The sequence below is a fragment of the Euleptes europaea genome, chromosome 12 (genome assembly GCF_029931775.1).
Source record: "Euleptes europaea isolate rEulEur1 chromosome 12, rEulEur1.hap1, whole genome shotgun sequence".
NCBI lineage: Eukaryota > Metazoa > Chordata > Lepidosauria > Squamata > Sphaerodactylidae > Euleptes > Euleptes europaea.
The window spans coordinates 1,766,671-1,784,847 of NC_079323.1; the positions used below are offsets into that span (position 1 = coordinate 1,766,671).

Sequence of the window (18,177 nt, forward strand, 5' to 3'; positions counted from 1 at the left end):
ATGCCCATTAAAATTCCACTTTGCAACCTCTGAAGGTCACGTGTCAGAGAATACCCTGCCGGTGGGGGCAGAAGGGGTGTTCAGATTGGTTATATAATATAAATAAAAATATTTATTAAAAAAACCAGATTGGTTATATAAGATAAGCCCAGAGCAGTGATTCATGGTTCCTCAGTGGAATAGGCTTCCTCGGGAGGTGGTGAGCTCTCCTTCCCTGGAGGTTTTTAAGCAGAGGCTAGATGGCCATTGGCCAGCAATGCTGATTCTATGACCTTAGGCAGATCATGAGAGGGAGGAGGGCATCTTGGCCATCTTCTGGGCATGAAGTAGGGGGTCACTGGGTGTGTGTGTGGGGGAGGTAGTTGTGAATTTCCTGCATTGTGCAGGGGGTTGGACTAGATGACCCTGGTGGTCCCTTCCAACTCTATGATTCTATGTAGAGATGCAACAGGCAACCTCATCCAGAGAGCTCCTCTGCCAAGCCTGCATCAGGAGTGACTGAGCGCCCCCAATCACATCAAGTGCAAAGATGGTGCAGAATGATCCACGTTCAAAGGCCAAAGGCTTGCGTGCAGAGGCCCAGCAGACACCCTCCTCTGTCGTTGAGGCCTTTACCACAGGAGCCCAATTATTCTGGTGGGACTCTTTCCTTACTCATAAGTGTTTGAACCAGTTTGGGTTTGTGGTGTGGACTAGAGCCCTGTCATGTCTCTGCCGCCCCAAAGAAGGCCCTTTTCCCACAGCAGCGCCCCTCCTGCAGGTGAGTAGGGTGCAAAGTCACATGGGACGATTCCATGCAGCGATTGCGCAGGCCGCAGGAGAGCGCAAGGTGAAGCTTCATAGCCAGAGGAGAGCAGAGAGGAGAGCTTTGGGCAGGAGATAATCCGCCTTTCTTTTGCCATCATCAACAGAGCTTCTTGACTAAAGTTGCCAGCTCCGGGTTGGGAAATACCTGGAGATTTTGGGGATGGAGCCTGAGGAGGGTGGGTTTTGGGAAGGGACTTTAATGGGGTATAATGCCATAGAGCCCCACCCTCCAAAGCAGCCATTTTCTCCAGGGGAACAGATCGCGATCATCTGGAGAGAAATTTTAATTGCGGGAGATCTCCAGCCATGACCTGGAGGCTGGCAACCCTATTCTTGACAGCAATCCCAGATTGTGACTTCGACTTCCAGGCAAAACAAGTGAAGTGAGGCTTGTCACATGCTAGAGGCGAAAGCCAAGGCAAATGAGCATGCGCAGATGCACTCACACGAACATGCTCACAGAGCCAAAGAAGGCAATATGTGAAATACACATAAACACACAACCACCACCCAGCTTTGAAAAGACAGGCCAGCTGCCAAGGGGTGCCCACAGAGTGGCCTGGTCTCTGCAATACAGCAAAGGGAGGGGGCAGAAAGAGGCTGGAATGGAATGCTGCCGCAATTAAAAAAAAAAAAAAAAACTCCTTGCAAGGAGAAAGTAGCCCATCAAGGAGAAGGGTTTTGACTCTCCTTTTGCTCGCAGAGCTGGAGGATTTGGGGGCGGAGCCTGAGGAGGGCGGGGTTCGGGGAGGGACTTCAATGCCATAGAGTCCAATGGCCAAGGCGGCCCTCTCCTCCAGGGGAACTGATGTGTGCCGCCTGGAAACCAGTGGTAATAGCAGGAGATCTCCAGCCGCCACCTGGAGGTTGGCAACCCGACCTCCGACCTCATCCCGCCACCTGCCACAGCGGGTGCAGGCACCCCTTCCGCAGCCTTCCCAGAGGAGAGGAGAGGCGGGGCGGGGGGCTGGCCCTCCTTTCCCCCCCCCATCAGGTCTCTGCCCCAACCCTTGCAAACGCCAAGGATTGACCCCGCCGCCCAGGGGACGGGAGGACCCAGCCGAAGCCCCCCGCCGAAGCGGCGTCTGCAGGCCGGGTCTGGCCGGGGGTCGCGGGGCTGGCCAGGTGAGCCCCGCTGGGCAGGGTGGGCGTGGCCTCCAGGACCGCCCCCCCCCCACTCTCCTCGGCGCCTCCCCCGAGCCTCCTGGCCGCGGGCGGGCGGGGGGCGGCGTCCGGGCTGCGGGGAGGCGGCTGCAGCCCCTGCCGAGCCAGCCAGTCGCGGCCGGAGGGAGCGCGGAGGGCCGCCCCCCGGCCCCCCCCTGGCCAGGCAGGCACCTGTTCCCTCCGCGGCGGCTGCAGCGCGGTGACTCACCTGGCCGGCCCGACGCCGACGCGCAGCGGCGCAGCAGCCTTGGCGGCCGCCCAAAGCCACGCAGCGCTCCGGCGGGAGGGACGGAGGGAGGGAGGGAGGGAGGTCCAGCCAGCCAGCCAGCCAGCCAGCCTCCCCATCCCTCCTTCCCCGGCAGCAGGAGAGCCGCTGCGGGGCTGCCGGCCGCTCGCCTCGTCCTTTGGGGGCCCCAGGGGACGTCTGCCTGCCTGCCTGCCTGCCTGCCTGTCCGTCCGGGCTGGAGGAGGCGGCGCGTGGTCTCGGCCCCCCTTGGCCGCCGAGCCCCTGCCGCCCCCCGCCGAGAGAAGAGCCCCGGGAGCCCTCCATCCCTCCCTCCATCCCTCCCTCCATCCCTCCCTCCATCCCCCGGCTCCGCTGGCCGAGGGAAGCGGGCTCCCTCGCGGGCTGGGCGCCGGCTGGCGTTGAGCCCCACACCTCGCCATGGCCGGCCGGGACAGCGTGCAGATCCCGGACGACCGGGATTTCGGGCAGTTCCGCACGGAGTGCGACTCCCCGGACGGCTGGACGCTGACCTACAGCAAGGCCGGCCTGGGGGTGTGGGTGCACGTCCTCGAGGCCGACAAGGCGCTGCACAAAATCAAGGTAAGGGCGGACACCCGACGCTCCCTTGACCTACCGAGAAAGGTCCCGGGCGGGGGGGGCCTGGCAGGTTGGCGCCAGCTGTTCCAGGCCACCTCTGCAGGGCTGGTGGTTCGAGAGTCCGCGTGGTGTGGCCGACTAGGACCCTGGGCGAGGCGGGTTTGAATCCCCACTCCTGCCGGGGAAGCTCGCTGGATGACCTTGGGCCCGTCACGAACTCGCAGCCTGGCCTACCTTGCAGACTTGTTGTAAGAGAAGGGAGGAGGGGAAAATGATGTTTGAGTTCTGACCTTGGGCCACAAAGCGGGATGTCAGGAAATAAGCGCAATTGCAGTGCGTGAGGTTTGAGCCGATGTGCCATCCTCACTGGGTCCCGGGTCCAAGCTGAGCGACCCCTGCCCCACCGCCAGCCCTGCAGGGGCCACTTGCTCCAGGGCTGCTTGAAATATCGTAGTCCTCCCTCGGGAAGGGACAAGCCACAGAGCGTGGGAAAGTGGTGTCCTCCGCCCAAACTGTGGAGCGCGAGGGCCGCAGACCACCTTTGGGGGACTTTCCGCTGGTTGTTTCCTCTGTGCCACTTCTGCTTTTCACTGCCTCTTTCTCGGGCACGCCTCCGGCTGCAGGGAACCCCAGGCAGTCTTCGGGTGTTGGAGGGAAGTCAGGGCAAAGGTTGCAGCCCCTGAGTAACATCTCCAGCACAACCCTCATGAAAGCGAGCAGAGGTTGTGCAAGAAAAGCACATTTGTGCTCTATCAAGCTGGTGGCTTCCATGGGGCTGGTGGGCAAGGGGTGTTCCCAGCGGGCTGGAAGAAGAGCTTGCCCGTGGGAAGGGTTTCTCTTCCTTTCTTTGCAGGAATAGGACAGCCATCTTCTTAACTGGGTATCTTGTAAACGCCCCCCCCAATGATTGGCGGTGCAATTAATTAGAAACCCTCTGCTTAATCAAATTCGTCGCCTTGACCTTTCTGGCTCTTCTTGGCCTGGCCAAATTGCTTCCTGAGGATAGGAGATTGATATAAATAATTGGGTGGAATGATGTCTCGAAGAGGACCAGACTGGTGTGGGAAGAGTTTGAGGCTTCAAAGAACTCTTTGCCCGTTGTAACGGATGTGGATGTCTCTGCACCTGCCCCGGTGGATTTGAGAAGAGGTTGCTTTCTGTACTCTGCAGCTCCCGTCTCACTACCCAGCATGCAAGCCATCCTAATATTTATTTTTACTTAAAACGTTTATTAGCCTCCTTTCTTCCTTATGAAGCTCAATGCTGCTTACAAGAGAGATGAAACACATTCAATAAAATACATGAAAACCCTAGAAGCAAATATTTAAAATCACAATTCAGGTAAACTAGTAAACTTAACTACATGCGGTCTGAAATGAAACCTCATCATTTACATTCTCAGCATTTATATATTTGAGCCCCTGATCCTCAGGTTTCTGAGAAAGTTATGACACAAAGATCAGTGATAATTAGGAGACTTGGGGAAGCAGACTCGGTGAATCTAGAAGTCCTGTATTCAAATCTTGTCTCACTGGTGGCATTAGACAATTCCCCCTCTCTTAGCCTCAGCACCTCCTCAGCAGTAATGTTGGGGGGGGCATAATGATATTGGCCTACCTTGGAGTGTTGTTGTAAGGATTTGCAGCAACATAATATAGGTGGCTTGCAACACTGTAAGTGCTTATTACTCAAGAACACCATGAAGCTGCCTCATACTGAATCAGGCCCTCGGTCCATCATGGTCAGTCTGGTCTACGCAGACTTGCAGTGGCTCTCCAGGGTCTCAGGCCGAGGACTTTCACATCATAGAATCGTAGTGTTGGAAGGGGCCATACAGGCCATCTAGTCCCACCCCCTGCTCAATGCAGGATCAGCCTAGAGCATCCCTGACAAGGGCTTGTCCAGCCTCTGCTTGAAGACTGCTAGTGAGGGGGGGGGGGCTCACCACCTCCCTAGGCAGCTGATTCCATTGTCCAACAACTCTTACTGTAAAAATGTTTTTCCTAATATCCAGCCGCTACCTTTCCGCCCGCAATTTAAACTCATTATTGCGAGTCTTATCCTCTGCTGCCCACGGGAACAGCTCCCTGCCCTCCTCTGAGTGACAGCCTTTCAAGTACTTAGAGAGAGCGATCCTGTCCCCCCTCAACCTCCTCTCCTCCAGACTAAACGTTCCCAACCTCCTCAGCCTTTCTTTGTAGGGCTTGGTCTCCAGGCCCCTGATCATCCTTGTCGCTCTCCTCTATAGAATTTATATGCCAACTGTTTCTCCAGAGTGACCCATGGCCTCAGAAATCAACTGCTTGTATGAGGAGGAGGAGGAGCAGCAGCAGCAGCGTTGATTTTTATATGTTGACTTTCTCTACCACTCAAGGCAGAATCAAACCGGCTCACAATCACCTTCCCTTCCCCTCCCCACAACAGGCACCCTGTGAGATAGGTGGGGCTGAGAGAGTGTGACAAGGTCACCCAGCTGGCGTCATGTGCAGGAGTGGGGAAACCAACCCGGTTCACCAGATTAGCCTCCGCCGCTCCTGTGGAGGAGTGGGGAATCAAACTCAGTCCTCTAGATCAGACTCCACCACTCCAAACTACCACTCTTAACCACTACACCACGCTGGCTCTCTTGGAGCATCCCTTCCTGGGTCTGCACAGCGACTGATCAGGGCCAAATCTTGGTGCCAGGGATTGGTTTGGTGGTTGTAGCTCAGCTGGGAGCAGTGGGTATAACTCTGAGGGTTACAAAATGTCGTGGAGTGAATTAGGTTTGTTGGGAGCCCATCAGAACTTTCATGACCAACCACCAAACCAATGGACGTGGCCCCTTTCTGCAGTCCCTGGATCTAACTCACTCAGAGTTTCTTGTGGTATTGTGCTCACGAAGCTGTGAACACATGCACATATGAAGCTGCTTTATCCTGAATCAGACCCTTGGTTCATCAAAATCAGTATTGTCTACTCCAACTGGCAGCCACTCTCCAGGGTCTCAGGTGGAGGTCTTTCACATCATCTCCTGCCTGGTCCTTTTAACTGGAGATGCCGTGGATTGAATCTGGGACCTTCCGCATGCCAGCAGATCTGTACCACTGAGCCACAGCCCCACCGGTATCATTGAAACCTGATTCCAACCTTACTACGTCTCTCTGGATCCCCGTCCATCATCTTCTCTCTCTGTTTGTAGATGTCAGGCTTTTAGCAGGATCCTCTTCCTTAATTGCATCCAGAGACAGCAAGCTGATAAATCTTCCCAGGCGAAAATAACATCTCTGAGACCATTAAAGTTTCCCGGCACTTAAGGGGTGAGGGTCAATTCTCTGCCTCCGAGAATCTCCCTTGGAGAAGAGGGGATCAATGGCCCGTGATTTTCCTTGTGTCTCGGTGGCTGAAAACATTCATAACTTAAGTGGTGTAGAGGACGGATGTGTTCATTGTCAGGGTTGAGCGGAGCTTGAATTTCTTACTAATATTGTCTCTTGGGGGTGGGGGCTGTATTGACTTTATTGGCTTTGCCTGTATTCATTGTGGTTTTTGGAGGAGGATCTGGGAGGAAAACGAAGGCTGAGAACAGCAGCTGTCTCTTGAGGAGGGGCACCATAGATCAACGAATCTCTTAGGGTGGTTGCCAACTGACCAGAAAGAAACCTCTGGCTTTTTCTAGCGCCTTGAACAACCGCTCGCTCAATCTGCCTAAATCAGCAGCTGCGCCGTTGTCCGGTGGGGAACTAATACTGATCCCCTGCTAATGTCTGTACCTTGCATTGCTCCTGGAGGCACAGGAGCACTGGCTGGTTGAAAAGCTGGCCTCCTTAGCTCCACCTGCCAATGTCCTTTGAGCGAGGCAGGGCCTGTGAGCCAGATTTGTTCCCAAAGATAAAGGTGTCTCTGTGTGTATGTAGCTTATTTATTTATTTGCTTTATAGTCCGTCTTTCCCACCAGGACTCAAGGCGCATTACGGAATATAAAGCAGGGCACCCAGTCAGCATAGAAGAGCAACGAACAATGAATTAGAACGATCGGTTAACTAAGAAATAACCAGGGGTGGCCAAGTTTTCAGCCTTCGGATCACATCTGGATCGTCTGCTTTTGAGGGTTTCGAATTGGACACCGGCTGTTCCCATTGGAGACCTTGAAAGCCGGTGTAGAGGCACAGATGTCGGGGGGCCCTCTCCTGCTATCAAGGGCCCTTAGCTCTTTTCGGGGGCACTGACTACCTGCCAAGTCTGCATTCTGGTGGGCTGAAGCTATTAAGCAGTAGGAGGCCCGAATGGGGAAACTCCTGTGGGCCAGATGTGGCCCCAGGCCATTGCGGATGTTGCATTACGTTTAGCCCGGTCAATTCATTTGTTCGTTTAAGAGAGATAAGTGAGGGGGTGTTGGCACTTGCTGATTACCGGTCAACATTTATCGCTCACAAAACCTCTGTGCTTTGAACAACTGCTCTTTAGGCACCAAGGCAAGGGGGGCAGCTTTCCTGACCACTCTCCCAGGCTAGCCCACTCTTGTGAGATCTCAGAAGCTAAGCAGGGTTGACCCTGGCTAGTACTTGTGTGGAAGGCCACCAAGGAAATCCAGGGTTGTTACGCAGAGGAAGGCAATGGCAAACCACCTCTGTCTGTCTCTTACCTTGCCCTGGATGGCCCAGGCTAGCTTGATCTCATCATATCTTGGAAGCTAAGCATGGTCAGCTCTGGTGAATAATTGGCTGGGTGACCACCAAGGAAGTCCAGGGTCACAATGCCGAGGCAGGCAATGGCAAACCACCTCTGAACGTCACTTGCCTGGGAAACCCTACGGGGTTGCCATAAGTCATCTGCAGCTTAATGGCTCTTTCCACCACCAACATGGCTCTGTCCCTGTAGAGTTTGTACCTAGTCTGGGGCCAAACCTGGAGTAGTTTATTGCTTTGGACTACTTGAACAAGGCAGTGAAGGCAGTTAGGGCAGCATGGTGTAGTGGTTAAGACTGGTGGTTTGGAGCTGTGGAGTCTGATCTGGAGAACCGGGTTTGATTCCCTACTCCTCCACATGAGCGGCGGAGGCTAATTTGGTGAACTGGGTTGGTTTCCCCACTCCAACACACGCAGCCAGCTGGGTGACCTTGGGCTAGTCACAGCTCTGTTAGAGCTCTCTCAGCCTCACCTACCTTACAGGGTGTCTGTTGTGGGGAGGGGGAGGGAAGGCAATTGTAGGCCGGTTTGAGTCTCCCTTAAGTGGGAGAGAAAGTCAGCAGATAAAAACCAACTCTTCTTCTTCTTTTGAAGCAGAGTATAACAACTTCTATCAAGCTGTAGGCCTTCTACTGAGCCAGGTGATCGGCCCCTGCACTGAGAGGGACCACCTAGTAGCCCTAGAAGCTTCCCCCCCCCCCGCCGCCCTTCTTCCACAAGGCTCAGGGTGGCATGCAAAGTTCTTTCCTCCCTATTTTATCCTCAGAGGAACCCTGTGAGGTAGGTTAGGATGAAAGAATGTGTGGCTGGCCCAACGTTATTCATGGCAGAGTTGGGATTTAAACTTGGGTCCCTTGGGTCCCAGCCTGACACTTGAACCTGGGTACCTCACTCTCTCTCGTCCATAGTGTCAGAGCTGAGCCTGCTCAGTAGGACAGTTTGATTGGGAGAAGCCGGAAATTAAAGCGGGGTTCCTGCTTTGATCAAGGCGTGCGCTCAGTCCAGCTTGTATCCTCCAGGGCAGGAAAAGTTGGCTGGTGTTTTCTTTCCAGGAAGGCACACCAGACACTGCAAGCAAGCTGATACAGGACAGTTTGGAGTCTCCAGCGGTTTGTAGGTGAAAAGAGGTGCATTCTTGTAGCACCTGTTTTCTGATTCGAAAGATCATGGCCGGAGGGGGGGCCCCCCCAATTATTACACAGCCGGCTTTACTCCCCTGTCACAGACATCCCTTTTGGGAAGACTAGTGAGGCTAGGGTCCAGGAAGCCGTCAAAACTCTCCAGTTACCTTACTTGCCAACCTTTGTTCACCAGAAATCCATTAACGGGATTATTCTCCTGTGTGTGTGTTAAATGCTGTCAGTTCTCTTCCAGCCTATGGCAACCCCATGAATCAATGACGTCCAAAACGTCTTATTGTTAAACAGCCTTGCTCAGGTCTTGCGAACTGAGGTCCGTGGCTTCCTCGGTGGAGTCAGTCCATCTCCTGTTGGGTCTTCCTCTTTTCCTGCTGCCTTCCACTTTTCCTAGCATTATTGTCTTTTCCAGTAGCTCTTGTCTTCTCATAATGTGACCAAAGTATGACAGCCTCAGTTTAGTCATTTTAGCTTCTAGGGAGAGTTCAAGCATCATTTGATCTAGAACCCATTGATTTGTCTGTTTGAAAGTCCACGGTATCCGTAAAACTTTCCTCCTACGCCACATTTGAAAGGAATCAGCTTTCTTTCTTTCAGCTTTCTTCATTGTCCAATTTTCATACCTGTACACAGAAATGGGGAATACTGTGGCATTAATTATTATGATCTTGGTTGCCAGGGACACATCCTTACATTTAAGGCTCTTTTCTAGCTCCATGGCTGCCCTTCCCAGTCTCGGTCTCCTTCTACAGAATAATAAAAGAGGGGCACAAAGCGTTGCATCCTTTTAATGTTTTTTTAATGAAAGAATATTTAACAGGTTAAGGAACAGGCACAGATTTTTTTTTTTAAGTAGTTGTCTCGTTCAGGAAACTATTTCAGGCACTCCTTCCCTCGGTCTGAAAAACAGTCCCTTTTTCTAAGCAAGAGCAAGAATTGTTTTGGCTTCTGAACTGGCAAAACAATGTTGAGCAGCAAGGTCTGTTCTCACGAAAGGCTATCCTGACCCTCCGCACAACACCGGTATCTGTTCCTCAAAAATGCTGGCGTCGTTCACCAGGCTGAATCAAGCTGAAGGCTGAAGTCCGACAGAGGCCAGTCTGGAAATCTTTTGAGGCCGGTGTATCTGTAACCCACCCTTACTGTGTAGCAGTAGCCCGTCCTTTGCCGATTTAAATCCAAGAGAGAGAGGGTTTGTTCTTTCGCTGAAAGGGCTACTTGGAACACATCGCTGTTTTACGACAGGTCCTCAAGAATTCATCATCCTTTTATAGCAGTGCAACAGGCAGAAATGTCACAGGTGTAGCTTCTAGAGCAATGCATGTCCAGGGAGCTCTACCAGCTGGATTTGTGCCTGTCGCACAGAGGCCCAGGAACCCAGCCAGACAAAAAAGGCAGTGATCCAAAGAACCATTCTGAAGAGGAACAATTGTATCTCTGGGAGCATTTTCTTTGCACGCCGAAGCTAGGGCTGTGGAGACACAGGCTGGGTCTTTTTTTAGAAGCCAACACTTCTATTGTGCAGAACTGACAGCTTTTAATTTTTTTAAAAAAATTTTTGCAGTGGCGTTTACACTCTGCAGATCCAAAGCTTCCCACTCGCTACGGGGAGCAGGTTTTTGCTAATTATTGAGTAAATGAAAAAGCCTCTATCTCTTTGTGTTGGAGGAAGGGGCGCTTCGTGTCGCCCAGAATTCATACTCCTGCAAGATAAGACTTTTTGTTTAAAAAGCGAGAGAGAGGTGAAAAATATTGGATCTTCCTCCCGGGCCAGAATCTGGTACTTCCAAGAAATACCAAGATGCACAGGGAGGCAGCCGAGATGAGAGCGTGCAAAAGGCACGACTTGGAACTGGCGTGTAGAAAGAGGGAGACACTCATTCAAACATTACTTTGTCCTACATGCGTGCGCCTTCTTCCAGACTGGCCTCTATGCCTGGAACAATCAGTTCATCAAATTGCTTCCATTGCAAGTAGGGATGCTGACCTCCAGGTAGGACCTGGGGATCCCCCGGAATGACAGCTCACCTCAGTGGGCTGTGGCTCAGTGATAGAGCCTCTGCTTGGCATGCAGAAGATCCCAGGTTCAGTCCCCAGCATCTCCAGTTAAAGGGACCAGGCAAGTAGGTGATGTGAAAGACCTCTGCCTGAGACCCTGGAGAGCCACTGCCTGTCTGAGTAGACAATACTGACTTTGATGGACCAAGGGTCTCATTCACTATAAGGCAGCTTCAGGCGTTCATGTGCTACAGAGATCAGTCCCCCTGGAGAAAATGGATGCTTTGGAGGGTGGGGCTCTATACCATCGTACTCCACTGAGGTCCCTGTTCTCCCCAGGGGTTGGAAGGATGAGTTCCGTGTTGTTTGAAAACCTTGCACACTGTGTTGCAAGCACAGGCTGGATTTGCACTGACTGGGTTCACGGCCACCAGCTGGTAACGTCAGAGGAAAACGGGCTGCTCGCTCGTCAACTGGATGGACCGGTTCTGCCTGTTCTGTGGACACGTCCTCTAAACCTTACGCGTCCGCCTGCCTTGTCATGGTGCCGTAAAAGGCAAAAAGTCCTTCCTGTAACCACAGATCCGGGTGGAAGGCCCTTCCCGCGTCCCGTCCCATGTTTGCTAATGCTCAGATCTTCATCTGGGAATTGCAGCTGACCGTAGAGGAGTGAACTGTGCCGGAATTGCAGCTGACCGTAGAGGAGTGAACTGTGCCGGGCTTAATGGAAGCTAAGCTTAGCCCCGGAACCTGTTTTCAGTGCTGGGGCCTCGTCACAGAACACTGAAGTAACACTAAAGCAGGGTGACTTTGAGCATGCGCAGAATGCCTCTTCTGCCCTGCCACACTAGTACATCTGGCCTGTGTGCATCACAGATTAGGCAGAATCCATTTTATGGCACAGAATATTTGTTTATTGTTCAGATAATTGCTCAGGGACTGGGGAGAGTTGTCCTCCCCCTAAAGGAGCAGATTTTCATCTTGGAGGATCCTCCTGGCCTATATTTGGAGGCTCGGGTCTCCTCTGGGGCACGGAGCACAAGGTTGCCAACTCTGGGTTGGGAAATTCCTGGAGTTATGGGGGTGGAGCCTGGGGAGGGTTTAGGGATGGGAGGGATCTCCCCAGGGTACAATGCCATAGAGCCCCCCACCCTCCAAAGCAGCCATTTTCTCCAGGGGGGCTGAGCTCTGTAGTCTGGAGATGAGTTGTAACTCTAGGAAATCTCCAGGCCCCACCTGGAGGTTGGCAGCCCTATGTAGCATCTTTTCCCAGCTTTGGCTAAGAAGAAGAAGAGTTGGTTTTTACATGCCAAGTTTCTCTACCACTTAAGGAAGAATCAAACCGGCTTACAATCGCCTTTCCTTCCCCTCCCCACAAGAGACACCCTGTGAGGTAGGTGGGGCCGAGAGAGTGCAACTAGCCCAAGGTCACCCCGCTGGCTTCGTGTGTAGGAGTGAGGAAACCAACCCGGTTCACCAGATTAGCTTCTGCCGCTCATGTAGAGGAGTGGGGAATCAAACCCGGTTCTCCAGATCAGAGTCCACTGCTCCAAACCACTGCTCTTAACCACTACACCACCTTCTGCAACTGTTCTTTGAAAAGTAGGGCTCCCTGCAAACCCCATCACATCCAGGCTAGATTACTGAAATGTGTTGTTCGTCAGGCTATCTTTGAAGGACTCTCTGGAAATTCAACAGCCAGATTGCTGCCTGGGAACCCTGAAAGATGTTTCCAGGCACAGTTCCAAGTGCTGGCGCTTGCCTTCAATGCCCTAAACATCTGGGGGGCCGGGTGTGCGAAGGATTGCCTTTCCCCCTCTTGTCCTGCCCATCAGCTGAGGTCACCATCCCAAGCTTTCTCCTCTGTGCTGCAGTGTCTGACTTGTGACTAAGGACAGGGCCCTCTTAGTGGTGGTGCCCCCAGCTGCAGGATGCCCTCTCTCCCTTGAGGCTTGTCCTGCTCAAACTTGACTGGCTTCTCACCAGGCTTTTAGCTTTGTGTTTTCCATCTTCTTTGACGTTTCCACCATGCTACCCTCTGCTGAAGGTTTTAGGGGGCAGGGGCGAGCAGGCCTGGGTTGTGAATTATTCATTGACTTAATTTATAGCCCGTCTTGCTCAGTGAGACTCAGTTATCTTATGGAGCTAATTTTATTGACTGTTTGGATGGTTTTCTTGCTGAGAATTTTTATAGGTAGGAACTGTTTAGATTATTTTTTTAACTGCCTGAATTATTGTTATTTCCATCTTTTATTTTGCAAGCCACCTCAAGCGAGGTTTTAGAGAAGTAGAACAGAAATATTTTCAATAAATAAATAAATGCCCCCCTTACTTCTTCCAAGGAGCTCAGGCTAGCCTTCATAGCCCCTCACAACAGCCCTGTGAAGTAGGCTAGGCTCTTTTTATACATTCAAGATACTCATGACGGAGGATGGCAAAATCAACTTTGGCGCCCCAAAATGATCATGATGAAAGGCAAGGAACATGCCCCAGAATGTAGAAGAAGAAGAGTTGGTTTTTATATGCCATCTTTCTCTACCATTTAAGGGAGACTCAAACCGGCTTAGAATCACCTTCCCTCCCCCTCCCCACAACAGACACCCTGTGAGGTAGGTGGGGCTGAGAGAGATCAAAGAGAGCTGTGACTAGCCCAAGGTCACCCAGTTGGCTTCATGTGGAGGAGTGGGGAAACCAACCTGGTTCACCAGATTAGCCTCTGCCGCTCGTGGAGGAGTGGGGAATCGAGCCCACTTCTCCAGATCAGAGTTCACGCTCCAATGTATGTTCTTTGCTTTCGATAATCTGTCTCTCTGTGTTGTCCTGTGGCGCTGCAATAAATTTGGAAATGGAGACAGACTTTGCCAAACCCAGATTCGAGTCCAGTAGCACGTTAGAGACCGACAAGATTTTCGTGGTATGAGCTTTCGAGAGTCAACTCTCCCTTCGTCAGATACTAAATCCGAGTCCCCAGACAACTGTAGTCTGAAGCTTTGTAAGCAGATCTTGTAGCAGATGCCCAGCTCACCGTTTTGTAGATGGAGTACCCTAATAAAGGACTTTTATGGGCTGATCTGTTCCAGCCAGGGTTGATAAGAACTGCAACGTGCTGGCTTTTAGCTCGCCTCTAGGAATGCGTTCGGCAGGGCTGCAGGCGGCGTTCCCCCCCCCCCCCCGCGCACCCTGATTTTCTCAGGTTGATTGTGGTTGAGGAATGTGGCTGAAACGTCAAGGGTAGGAGGTGGTGGAGGATTTTCAGCAGAGCGACTTAAGAGCTGCAAGCAGGGGTGGAGTGTTTGAAGAACGGCTAAGGAAGGAAACGAATGCAAAGCACAGACAAAGTGACGTCTTTGGGAAAGATTTGATCTGGAAGGCCGAAGAGCCAGGCATGAGAAAAGGGGGGCTTGCTGGCCTCTGCCACCCCTACCAGCTGATTTTGGACTCCAGTTTGTTCCTGAGCTAGGGTGGTGTAGTGGTTAAGAGCGGCAGACTCTAATCTGGAGAACAGTGTTAGATGCCCCACTCCCCCCACATGAGCCTGCTGGGTGACCTTGGGCCAGTCACAGCTCTCTCCAAACTCTCCCAGCCCCACCTACCTCACAAAGTTTCTGTTGTGGGGAGGGGAAAGGAAGGCAATTGTAAGCCACTTTGAGAATCCTTAAAGGTAGAGAAAAAACGGGGTATAGAAACCAACTCTTCTTCTTCTTCTGATACACCCTGGGGCATGATTTCCTGTAACCCCGTTAGCAGATTTGGCAAGGAACCCATTCTGGAAATGGAATGATAACACAGATCAACTCGGTATTAAATGATACGCTTCAGTTAATGTTTGAACAGCTGCTGTGACCTGCTTTTGAATGACAGTAGAGACCTGACATTTATCTATTTTATTTCATTTATACCCGGCAATGGGGACCAAAGCAGCTTACATGGTTTTCCTCTCCTCCATTTTATCCTCACCACAACCCTGTGAGGTAGGTGAGGCTGAGAGAGTGTGACTGGCCCAAGGTCACCCAGCAAGCTTCCATAGCAGAGCAGGGATTCGAACCTGGGTGCCTCAAGATCCTAGTCCAACATGCCAACCCCTACACCACACTGCCTGACGTGACAAGGGGCAGGTTGTATCCTGGCCTCCCCCTCTTCTGGAGATGCAAAAGGTGAAATTCCCAGGATCATCTCGACAAGCTGTAAGCGAGGGGTACAGGTTGATTCACCAGAGAGATTCAAGCAGCACTTCCTGCAAATTACTTCGAGCTCAATGCTGTCAAATCATGGGGTGGCTTAGACAGCTCCCGTCTAAGGTCTTCAAAACAACATCGGCAGAACCAAAAGTCATTTGCAGTCAATCTGCACAAAGATGCCTCGGTTAAGAGTTACAAAGTAGGGAAATCGAGTCTGCCTAGTCTTACGAGTCAGCAGTACAAGGCATATTAATGTATTTTATTATTTATGTGCCAAATTTATGTCTTGCCTTTCTGGCCTCACAAGGGCCACCAAGGCAGCTAACAAATTAAAACATGCATTATAAAACCACACTTTAAAACCGCCAATCCCTACAAAAACAAACACATAATTAAAGCAATTAAAGGCAGTGCTAAATATATACATACAAAGGCATACAAAAATAATTAAAACACTGGCCATGGTTTTTCCTTTCTGCATATATCTGGAAATGTTATCTGTGTCCACATATCAATTTACACGCCACGCTTTTCATGGTGATGCTTTTGTTGCGGGTCGAGATCTGTCACGAAACATTTCCTAAGTGTGGCCACTCTCCCTTGCCCTCCATAGCCATCAAGAAGAGACCAAGAGCCTAGCGAAGACATGAAATAAAAGGGGTAGGAAAAGCGAAATAGTCACTCATCCAGCTCCTAGTAAGGCACAGAAATGAGGGACTTAACATGCTCACAATCGCATTATGTGCTTCAACAAAAATACTGTGAGAGCTCAGCAGGAGGGGCTGTATATGGCTTACATCTGAGTCCAGATTCACACATTTGTTCAGCCCAAACTGTGTGTGCAAGAAAGATTGACCCCCCCCCTTATTTGAGGCAGGGCTTCTGTTTAAACAGCTGAATGGAAGGCAGACCTTCTGCAGTAGAAGGCTCCTCTATCTATGCTGGGAAGTGCTTCACCTGTTGAATTTCTACCTGGTATGCAGCCATTGAACTCCCAGAATACCCACCAAAAGGAGAAAGGTGGCAGTCCTATGGTTTAAGCCCCCTGCATACTTGGACTGAGACACATGACAAGCGCAGCTTGCCTTATACTGAATCAGACCCTCGGTCCATCAAAGTCAGTATTGCCTACTCAGACTGGCAGCGGCTCTCCAAGGTGTCAGGTGGAGGTCCTTTTAACTGGAGATGGCGGGGGGCGAACCGGGGACCTTCTGTATGCCAAACAGATGCTCTGCTACTCAGCCATGGCCCTCCAATTCAAGTCCACCAAATCAGAACTGTCGGGACTGGGGCTTGGGTTCAAGTCATCCCTGAGCTTAGGAGGTGTCCTGGCTCATGCAGTTCTCTCGCACTCTACTGCCCATTTATAAGAATGGGAATAACAAGAGAGCTGGCGTGAGGATGAATGAGGCAAAGATTGTCAAGGACTCTGGAGCCAGTTTGGCGTAGTGGTAAAAGTGTTGGATCAGGATCTGGGAAACCCATCTGTCAGCAATGCCATCTGTCAGCAATGCTGATCCTATGACCTTAGGCAGATGATGAGAGGGAGGGCATCTTGGCCATCTTCTGGGCATGGAGTAGGGGTGACTGGGTGTGTGTGTGGGGGGAGGTAGTTTGGCATTTCCTGCATTGTGCAGGGGGTTGGACTAGATGACCCTGGTGGTCCCTTCCAACTCTGATTCTAACCCAGGTTCAAATCTCCACTCTGTCATGGAAGCTTGATGGGTGGCACTCTCTGCCTAACCTACCTTCCAGGGTTGTTGTGATGAGAAAACGAGTTGTTGCAAGGATAAAATGGAAAGGAGGCTGATGTAAGCCGCTTTGGCTTCTCACAGGGAGAGAAAGCTGGGATACAAATAAAGCACATAAAAATATGGATTAATAATAATAGCTGATACCCTGTGTTGTCTATGAAGAATATAGTTGGCATGTGTGTGTGTTGAGTGCTGGGAAGTCACTTCTGACCAATGGCGACCCTATGAATCAGTCTTCCAAAACATCCTGTTGTTAAAGACCCTTGCTCAGGCCTTGCAAACTGAGGGCCGTGGCTTCCTTGATTGAGTCGATGCATCTCATATTGGGTCTTCCTCTTTTCACTGCCTTCCACTTTTCCTAGCGTTATTGTCTTTTCCAGTGCGTCTTGTCTTCTCCTGATGTGACCAAAGTACAGCCTCAGTTTAGTCATAGTTTGCATATGTAGTTGCATATGGTCAACATAATTTGCATACCATTTTTCTGAACATAACGGATACTAAATTATAGAGAATAGACAAGTTGGATCTTGTGCTCTTTTTATTGGGCTTCTTGTTTTTAGTCTTTTCGCTTGGGATTTGGGGTGTGTGGTATTTTGGTCATTACAGATATTTCTGTCACTGGGGATGTGGGGGAGGTAGTTGTGCAGGGGGCTGGACTAGATGACCCTGGTGGTCCCTTCCGAATCTATGATTCCACAAATGAGGACTGTGTGTGTATGTAAAGTGCCGTCAAGTCGCAGCCGACTGATGGTCACCCCTGCAAGGGGCTTTCGAGGCAATTGAGAAGCAGAGGTGGTTTGCCACGTCCTTCCTCTGCAGAGTCTTCCTTGGAGGGCCTCCCTTCCAAGTACTGACCCTGCTTAGCTTCCGAGATCTGATGATCTCGGGCTACACCATGCCGCCTTCCCTCCACAATGGGGACTGGAAACTTATTAAAGTTATAAATGTGATTCTCTGAAAGCAGCTGGCCTATCACTTCTCATTTTTATTGGTCTCAGAATCTTCCAACTCTTTTGTTATACCTACAGATAAAGAGGTGGAGGCGGGGAAAAGAAACCAGTTTTATGTCTCTTCTTCCTGGATGACAGATGCAGATTGAGTAAAGACTTCCTGGACTTTTCCTCTCATTTCTTTTAACAACGGTCATTCAAAGTTTCTTACCTAGCCTGTTTTTCCATATTAATGAATGGTTGGAATGTGGCTGGCATCAGGCAGGCCATGTAAAATAAGAGTTAATAAGCAACGAGGAGGGGGGGGAAACCCAGAACGCTTAGCTGCATTAAGTATTGATGTTGCTGTGTGGATTGCTTCCCACAATGTAAACCCACAAAGAAGCAATATTTTGGAATGCCATTAAGGAGGGGGAAGATGGAGGCGGACAGATCGGTCCTGTGGGGCACGGCCTCCAGCTCCAGTTCTTTTCAATGGCCCATGTACGAGAGCAGTTCCCCACGGATTGTGCCCCCCATGAAAAACTGGAGCAAGCCACAGGAGATGAGGCAACCGAGCATATGCTGGCTTGCCCAGCACATGCTGCTTTGTCCTGAGCATCCTGAGCTCAGTGCCGGATTTGTAATGTGCCAAGCGCTTTGCCAACTGCTAGTTGGCTTTTGGCAGGTTTGGGGCCCCCCTGCTGTAGCTGGGGTTGTT

At 51.2% G+C, this 18,177-nt stretch overlaps 1 protein-coding gene across 1 annotated transcript in view; it reads left to right on the forward strand.

Moving 5' to 3' along the window:
• Positions 1-2,635: 2,635 nt before the first annotated feature.
• Positions 2,636-18,177, forward strand: part of STARD10 (StAR related lipid transfer domain containing 10) — a 44,859-nt gene continuing 29,317 nt past the window's right edge. Inside the window, exon 1 of the mRNA XM_056858524.1 lies at positions 2,636-2,797. Coding sequence (XP_056714502.1) covers positions 2,636-2,797 — 162 coding nt within the window. The remainder of the gene's footprint in view (positions 2,798-18,177) is intronic.